This window comes from Dreissena polymorpha, chromosome 11 (genome assembly GCF_020536995.1).
Source record: "Dreissena polymorpha isolate Duluth1 chromosome 11, UMN_Dpol_1.0, whole genome shotgun sequence".
NCBI lineage: Eukaryota > Metazoa > Mollusca > Bivalvia > Myida > Dreissenidae > Dreissena > Dreissena polymorpha.
The window spans coordinates 37,838,272-37,847,609 of NC_068365.1; the positions used below are offsets into that span (position 1 = coordinate 37,838,272).

The 9,338-nt window shown below is 34.6% G+C and overlaps 1 protein-coding gene across 3 annotated transcripts in view; it reads right to left on the bottom strand.

Annotated features, from left to right (window-relative positions):
- Nucleotides 1-9,111, bottom strand: part of LOC127849585 (low-density lipoprotein receptor-related protein 6-like) — a 56,167-nt gene extending 47,056 nt beyond the window's left edge. For all 3 annotated transcript variants that reach the window (XM_052382308.1, XM_052382307.1, XM_052382306.1), the window contains exons 1-3: nucleotides 8,997-9,111; nucleotides 8,353-8,791; nucleotides 1,138-1,390 (exon numbers count right to left, since the gene is read on the bottom strand). In XM_052382308.1, the coding sequence (XP_052238268.1) occupies nucleotides 1,138-1,390; nucleotides 8,353-8,791; nucleotides 8,997-9,060 (756 nt within the window). In that variant the 5' untranslated portion in view covers nucleotides 9,061-9,111. The remainder of the gene's footprint in view (nucleotides 1-1,137; nucleotides 1,391-8,352; nucleotides 8,792-8,996) is intronic.
- Nucleotides 9,112-9,338: the final 227 nt, after the last annotated feature.

The following is a 9,338-nucleotide window of genomic DNA, read 5'->3' on the forward strand; positions in this document are numbered from 1 at the left end:
GTCATATTGATATCATAAAACTTTAAGATTTGCAATTCAATATGATTAAAATTGTAATAAATAACCCTCGACACTTTGTTACAGAACGATATTCTGATTTGAAAAAAGATTATTTGATCAGCGGTTATTTTTGGAACGCGGAGTAATACACTCGCCTTGGTTACACTACAGTCATTATCAATGTACGTCAAACACTCGTGAAAACTTATTTTGTTTAAATAAAAAAAGTTTACTGAATAAAAAGTGGGATAAATAGAATAATAGGTCAGTGTTGATTATAGATCAGGTTTATCATGCTCGGCACGAAAACGAAAAAGCACTCGCCAAGGCTCGTGCTTTTTGTTTTCTAAGCCTCGCATGATAAACCTGATCTATAATCAACACTAACCTATTATTCTCTATATAATTCATAGCGTTGTATTTGTTTGTGTATTGTGATAGTAGGATATATTCAAAAGAGCAGGTGTATACCTTAAATGTGATAATAAAATATTATCTATACCTTTAAAGCATGAATGATCCAATAGTTCAATAAGATTATAAGTGAGCGATGTCGAAAGGAAAATCTATGTCTAAATTAATAGCCTAAGTTCACTATCCTTCATTATGAATCCACATAGAGCTATTGTAAATAAAATATGATTTACTATCACATTATCAATACAGAAAAGGCAATGACTCTTGGCGATACCTCATACCATATATAACAATATGCACTTAGACATAGCTATTCGAATTTAGCATACTTGAAATGCTGAATTCATGTTTATTATTTCACACAGTTTTATATATTAGCTAAATCAGGCGGAAACGATGTACCACAATGACAGATGAACGACAACGTAGCGTGCATTTTAAACATTAAAAGTTGTTTCATACCTAAAAAACTGAATTACACGTAAATAAACAGTCGAGTTTATACATGCTGCATGTTCTTGATATTCCTCGTTGTTTGAGTATTTTATTTGACATGTACATAAAACATCATATTTAAAACATCTGTCCCCGTTTCTTTCCTCTTGTAAATCATTGTGCTGACCAAGGTGAACAGGCATAATATGCTTGGAATGCATATTGTTTTATAACAGTAATGTATGCTGTTGTATAAGTGTTATAAGTTTATAAATAAGTACTTACTGAAAATTGCTTTATTTCACCAAACATCATACTTGAAAACGGGTAGATTGTTTTTCTTGACTTTCCCTCATAATCAGATTGGAACACACTGAGAGCATAATAATCCATCCAGTATATCTTCCTGTTGTCAATATCGACAGTTATTGATCTAGGGTAGAAGATATCTTCTGAAACTATTATATTCCGATCTTTTCCGATAAGGCTTGAACGTTCAATTTTTGGAAATTTCCCCTCGTCGCTCCAAAACAGGTATCTGTAAATATAAATTAATATGTAAAACAAGAAGCAATACCGTAATCAGGCATTTTAGACACTGGTACACCTGCAACAAGTAGATAACTGTTTTTTAAGAAATGTTCATATTACCATATCTGAGTTTTAATTTTTCATTTTCAGCAAATAGTTTTAATAAGGAATAATTATATCAATTAAATATGTTCTAGATAATTATTTAATGATACAACATTGATCAAACAATATCAAAAGCTATAAGACTTCCTTCATGCCTCGAAGCGTATATAATTCATAATCAAATTTTAATATTTTCTTGATCAAGATAAGCATCTAAAAACAAAGATTTAATTGTACTATCACATCCACTGATCGATATTTATCTTAATTTGCCACACGTTGAAATTATCAGACATTTCTACTCCTTGATACGGACATGGTTCGTAATGCTGAATCATGACTTGTTAAATTTTCAGACAATCATATTGTTTAAAGCGTATCTATACAATACTACACTGTTTAAGTATGTCTTCCTATATTTACATTTTCACTAGTGAGTTACACATATATTGTATACGACCAATCCTGAAATAAAATCAAACATTCAGACTCAATTGATCGTTTGTATACATAATTCATTCTTGATGAAAGTGTTATATTGATAATTTTCATTTCTATATTACTTCGAAATTACAAAGAAAACATGTTTTGTGCTATATTTTATATCATTTCACTCGGTAAAATATATTAAACTCATTTTCCGTTTTTCGGTGAATTATTTAGTTGAATGTGATATTCCAATAGTGTACTAAAACGCAAAGGTAATGGCCATTTATACGGTCTGACATAAATTGTAACGATGTTCCCCAGCCTCTCACCTCTATCCCATATCACTGTATCAAAAGTTGTCCGTTTATACACGGCAAAGTATGCAGTCGTAACAGATTATATTTTTTTCATCACATGACACCATTCATACACAATTATCTACCCTGGTCTGAGGGAGTTTCGAAGGAGGCGTCCTGTGATATATAGGCTTATTTGTAAAGTGACAATCGTGCAAAACAACAGTGCATTCAACCTTTAAAGGGGCAGTCAACTAGATTGACGAAAAAAGAAAAGGTCTAAAATAAATGGTCATTAAATGCTTTATATTGATAAATTTTAACATTAGATCTAAAAATCTCTAGTAAAAAAAATCAAGTACAAAATGAAAAAAAGTAACCCTGAACAGGGCTCGAACCACCGACCCCTGGAGTCCTGGAGTTAAAACAGTAAAAAGTCTCCCATTTAAACCCAGTGGAAGAAACTTCCCGTTCGGGAAACAAGGGGAATCCCCATATTGGTTTCCTGATCGGGAAACTCATGGACAAAATTTGCATTTTTATTCCCGATCGGGAAATAAAACAGCAATTGTATGGTGGGTTCAGAAAATGGCCTGGGGAAAACTTTAATATACAAAAAATCTGTTTTTAACATTGCCTTTCTATAGAGGAAATACATATCTAAATTTTTAACGTGCAATTTTTTTTTAAGTCCCTGGTTTTCTTTCAATAAGGTTGCAAAGTTTGTATAATCTACGTAAAAATGTTAAAATCAGTGGTTTCCCGAATTAGAAACCAAATTTCCCAATCGAGGAACTATCAGAATTGACTAAATTGCTGTTCACGCTTGCGGACTTTATCTAGCACTGACAATTGCTTTTTTCTACGAAAGCATATTAGTACCACTTAAATTTTAAATAAAAGAATGCAAAAACGTATTAACGCGAAAAAAGGCGTTTCTACGCAAATAAACACGTAATATCGAAAAACAAACGCATTATAACGCTAATAAATGTGTAATAACGTGAAATAAAGGCATAATACTGCAAAATAAAGGCGTACAAACGCTAAAAAAGGCGTAATAACGCAAACTTTAAGACGTACAAACGCTAAAAAAGTCGTAATAATGCCAAAAACGCTAAAAAGGACGTAAAAAGGCAAAGTTAAAGGCGTACAAACGCTAAAAAAGGCGTAATAACGCCAACCTCAAAGGCGTAAAAACGCCAAAAAGGCATAATAACGCAAACTAAACCGCGTTCAAACGCTTAAAAGGCGTAATAACGCTTATCTTAAAGGCGTACAGATGCTAAAAAAGGCTAATAACGCAAATTAAAAGGCGTACAAACGCTTTAAAAGACGTAATAACGCCAATTTCAAAGGTGTACAAACGCTTTAAAAAGGCTTGTGTACTATATAAGATGTCACTACATACCAAATTTGGTAGCCCTAGGCCCAAAGGTATCATAATTATTATTAACAAGAGGGCCATGATGGCCCTGTATCGCTCCACTGCTGAAAAAAAGGCCGAAACAAATATTCTCGGCATGTGCAAATACTTAAATATAGGCCCTATTTAAGCACATTTACACTTTTGTGACCCCCTGGGCTGGGTCAAATTTAACCCCAGGGGCATAATTTGAGCAAACTTTGTAGAGAACTACTATATCTCACTACATACAAAATGTGGTAGCCCTAGGTCCTAGAGTTAAGGACAAGAATATTTTAAAAGTTTTAACAAAAAAAGCAAGATATAAGCGTATATAATGTTAAATTTTGTGACCTGCGGGTCAGGGTTAAATTTGACCCAAAGGGAATATTTTGAACAAACTTGGTAGAGGACTATAAGATGTAACTGCATACCAAATTTGGTAGCCATAGTCCGAATAGTTTTCGACAAGAAGATTTTTAAAGATTTCACAAAATAGGCGCTTTACAAGCGTTTATTCAATGTTGTGACCCCCGGGGCAGGGTCAAAGTTGACCCCAGAGGCATAATTGGAACACATTTGGTAGAGCTTTATTAGATGTCACTACATACCAAATTTGGTAACCCTAGGCCCAATGGTTATGGACAAGTAGTTTTTTTAAGTTTTCGCAAAATAGGCCCCATATAAGCTTATGTTCAGTTTTGTGACCCCCGGGCAGGGTCAAATTTGACCCAAGGGGCACCATTTTAACAAACTTGGTAACGAACTATTAGATGTCACTACATACCAAATTTGGTAGTCCTATGCCTTATGGTTAAGGACAGAAATATTTTAAAGTTTTCACAAAATAGGCACTATATAAGCATATAATCGATTTTGTGGCCCCCAGGGCAGGGTCAAATTTGACCCCTGGGGCATAATTTGAACAAACTTAGTAGAGGACTATACAATGTCACTACGTACCAAATTGTGTAGCCCTAGGCCTAATGGTTATGAACAAGACTTTTTTTAGTTTTAGCAAAATAGGCATTATATCAGCATATGTTCAATTTTGTGACCCCGGGGCAGGGTCAAATTTGACCCCATGGATAAAATTTGAACAAATTTAGTAGAGGACTATTAGATGTCACTACATACCAAATTTGATAGCTCTAGGCCGGATGGTAATGGACAAGATTTTTCAAGTTTTCACAAAATAGGCCTTATATAAGCATATGTTCAATTTTGTGACCCACCTGGGCAGGGTCAAATTTTACCCCAGGGATAAAATTTGAACAAATTTGGTAGAGGACTATTAGATGTCTTTACATACCAAATTTGATAGCCCTAGGCCCAATAGTTATGGACAAGAATATTTTTAAAGTTTTCAAAAAATAGGCCTTATATAAGCATATGTTCAATTTTGTGATCCCCCGGGGCAGGGTCAAATTTGACCCCAGGGGCATAATTTGAACAAATTTGGTTAAAGAATATATGATGTCACTACATACCAAATTTCGTAGCCCTAGGCCCAATGGTTATGGGCAAGAATATTTTTAAAGTTTTCACAAAATAAGCCCTTAATAAGCATTTATTCAATTTTGTGACCCCCGGGGCAGCTTCAAATTTGACCCCAGGGGCATAATTTGAACAAACTAAGAAGAGAACTATTACATGTCACTACATACCAAATTTGGTAGCCCTATGCCATACGGTTATAGATTTTTAAAGTTAAAAAAAAGGCCTTATATAAGCATATGTTCAATTGTGTGACCCTTGGGGCAGGGTCAAACTTGACCCCAGGGGCATAATTTGAACAAACTTGGTAGAGGACTATAAGATGCCACTACATACCCAATTCGGTAGCCCTAGGCCCAATGGTTATGGACGAGAAGTTGTAAAGTTTTCACAAAATAGACCCTATATAAGCATATGTTCAATTTTGTGACCCCCGGGGCAGGGTCAAATTTTACCCCAGGAGCATAAATTGAAGAAATTTGGTAGAGGACTATTAGATGTCTCTACATACCAAATTTGATATCCCTATGCCTAATGGTTATGGACGAAAGATGTTGAAAGTTTTCACAAAATAGGCCTTATATAATCAAATTTTCAATTTTGTGACCCCCGGGGCAGGGTCAAATTTGACCCCAGGGGCATAATTTGAACAAATTTGAAAGAGGTTCACCCCAGGAACATTCCTGAGAACTTTCATCAGAATAAGACCAGTAGTTTAGGAGAAGAAGATGTTTAAAGACAAGTTAACGCACGCACGAACGCACGCACGACGGACACAGGACCATGACATAAGCCCCGCTGGTCTTTGGCCAGTGAAGCTAAAAACATTTGAATCAATTAACAGTGTGCAAAAAAGAAAGATACGTCAAAGAAAATAAAGTGTGTCTTTTTCACGTCACAATATTTAGTCTCACATATCTTTATAGACGATTTAATCATAATAGAATTAGCTGTTGAAAACGTACACTTGGAAACACTAATTACGCAACACTTTTCAAACTTGAATATCTCAGTCATTAGTAAAAAATAATTTAAACGTGTACATGTGATCATTTGACTTCATTTGACGTACTGTCGCCTTCCTATGTAGACGGTTCCACTAACAGCATCGTCGTCTTTTAAAGTAATAGGCATAAAATCAATCCATTCATAGGGGATTGTACTAACAGGATTCAGAACAAATTTCGGTTGCCTATTCTGGCTTATAGGGACGATTTCTAGAAAGACGTAAATTGTCTTTACAAAAAGAATAAACTCAACTGTATTCATAACGTTTTGGTTGGATTTAATGTCTTCAAAGATGCTCACTTTATATTGTACAAAAGGCGTTATTACAACTTTTAAAAGCGTTTGTACGCCTTTGAAATTGGCGTTATTACGCCTTTTTAAGCGTTTGTACGCCTTTTAGTTTAGCGTTATAGAACCCGTTTTAGCGTGTGTACGCCTTTTAGTTTGGCATTATTACGCCTTTTTAGCGTAATTACGCCTTTTCTAGCATAATTACGCCTTTTCTAGCATTATTACGCCTTTTAAGCGTTTGTTCGCCTTTCAGTTGGCGTTATTACGCCATTTTTAGCGTTATAACGCGTTTATTAACGTTATAATGCGTTTGTTTGCGTTATTACGTGTTTGTTATCGTAGTTACACCTTTATTTGCGTTAATACGTGTTTGTCATCGTAGTTACGCCTTTATTTGCGTTAATACGACTCCAAACTATTTTTTTTTATTTTCAGTGGTACTAATGGACTTTCGTACTTTTCTGATGTTAGTTGTCTGGACAATTTTCTGATTAGGCTGAATTTTCCAGTATGAATGCATAAAACTAGTGCCACATTGTTTAGGAAAACGGCCACCTTCAACTTTTGAAGCCATGTTTGTGTTTATGTCTAGAAATAATACATGTATACATTAACTGGATACATATGTACTTTTTCCTGATTAGGAAACTATGTTTCCCAATCAGGAAACCTCTGAAGCTGACAACTCCGATAGTTTCCCGATTGGGAAATTTGGTTTCTAATTCGGGAAACCACTGATTTTAACATTTTTGCGTAGATTATACAAATTTTGAAACTATATTGAAAGAAAACCAGGGCTTTAAAAAACATTTTGCACGGTAAAAATTTAGATATGTATTTCCTCTACAGAAAGGCAGTGTTGAAAACAGATTTTTTGTATATTAAAGTTTTCCCCCAGTCCATTTTCTGAAACCACCATAAAATTGCTGTTTTATTTCCCGATCGGTTATAAAAATGCAAATTTTGTCCATGAGTTTCCCGATCAGGAAACCAATATGGGGATTCCCCTAGTTTCCCGAACGGGAAGTTTCTTCCACTGAAACCACTCGGTCATCCACGCTCATGCAATGAGCGTTGTATTTTATACTTTATATAAGCCATCCTCGTAGTTTCACAAAATATAACGACAACAACAGAACTCTCTAAATTACCTGGTAGACATACTCAGTAAAATTATATTGTATATATTTGTATAAACCAATATACTGAAAATATGAAAACGTAAGAACATTTTTCAAGTTATGTAATATACCAGTCGTGATATTTTAATCAATATAAACTAATACTTGTAAAAATACGATATTTTAGAACTGTTCTTTTTTTCGTCGTATATTGCAATCTGGTTGACCGCCCCTTTAAGTACAGCTAATTCGAGCATACAGTGATATTTCGTCGGTCATTCTGATTTTACGCAAATCGGAGACTCTAAATGACAAGTGGAATACTTCTCTAAAAGCAGTGGTGTGGAAAATTCCTCAAAAGAAAAGATTCCGTCGGAGAGAATTGCTTATTTATCATATGAATACATTAAAGGTGCATTTTCATGTCCGACTCATAACTTTGTCAAATAAATGTAATCAAAGGATCATCATGTCAAGTCTCGGGAGAAACAACTATGTCGCCTACTTGGAAATCATAGTGAGCAATATGAATTTGTACATGTTATGTTTATCCATAATGTCAAAGCGTGCGTTCATTTCCGACTCACAACTTATTCGTGTATTAAGCACATAAACATGTATAAAATGACCATTGTATCACGATAACATGAAGCGTGTAACAATAATGTAACTTGCAGTACGGCCAAGGTCTAAGTGGTTGATTAAAGTATTTTATATTCCTTAGTGTCGGGAGTAATTTTAGGTAAGGATCGTTAACCTTGATCAAAAATATTTATAACGCTTTAAATTAAATTAAAATAAAATTTGAACAACTCACTTGTTAATTGGATCAACTACAATAGCTGACGGAATGTGGATATTTTCTCGTATGAGTATGGTGTAATTGTCTTCATGTTGCACAGAAATCATCGCAATCCATCTGAAGGTAGGATCGGTCCAGTAGAGGTTGTTTGAAATCCAGTCAAAAGCTATTTTCACATTTGGACCGGGAACCCCAGAATTTAAAATAAATGGGGTGCAACTGTCAATTCCGCTTTCTCTTTCAGGGTCAAACGAATATATCTCAATATTTCTTGTGTTGATGTTTGCAGCGTAAAGCTGCTTGCGACCCACGCTTATACTGGAAGGGTTCAGGTTTGGACATCGCAAAGACGTTGAATTCTGAGTAATTAATTTTGAATTGGATTTCTCGTCTATTGGAATGGAGAGGACATGACCTTTGGATGCTGTTACCAAGTATCTTGTGGCAGCGGCTTCTAAAATAAAACACAAATAATGAAGTATTTGATTTTTGAAAATTGTAAATTTAATTTTTCTCACTGACCGACCGCGGCTTGGCTATCTTTCCGCTTCTTCATCCCTCTTTACCTCTAACAAATATATGTTTGACTCAGTTCTAACACAAATTCATTAAATAATGAACAAAATCAAGAAAAAGTAATTATTTGGCAAAATCCTTACCCGCAAAAAAGCCATCGAATACAAGAAGTGTGAGCACGAGTCTTAAGTTAATAGTCCTGCACATTTTGGTAAATATATGCAGTCATGGTAAGAAAATATGCGTAATATACGTTCTTACTACGGAAACGATTGAGACATCCCATTACTTTTAAGGACGGTGTTCCGCTACTTGAAACATTGTGCATGCATGTGTTTGAAGCAGACAGCGTTGTTGTATTTGCTTGTACAATGTATTTATAAACTGAAATTCAACAATCGCTGTTTAAAGTGACTAGCTCACATGCTTGGGTATATATTAATATTTATTTAATCGATTAATGTTTATTTAATCGATGGAATTGA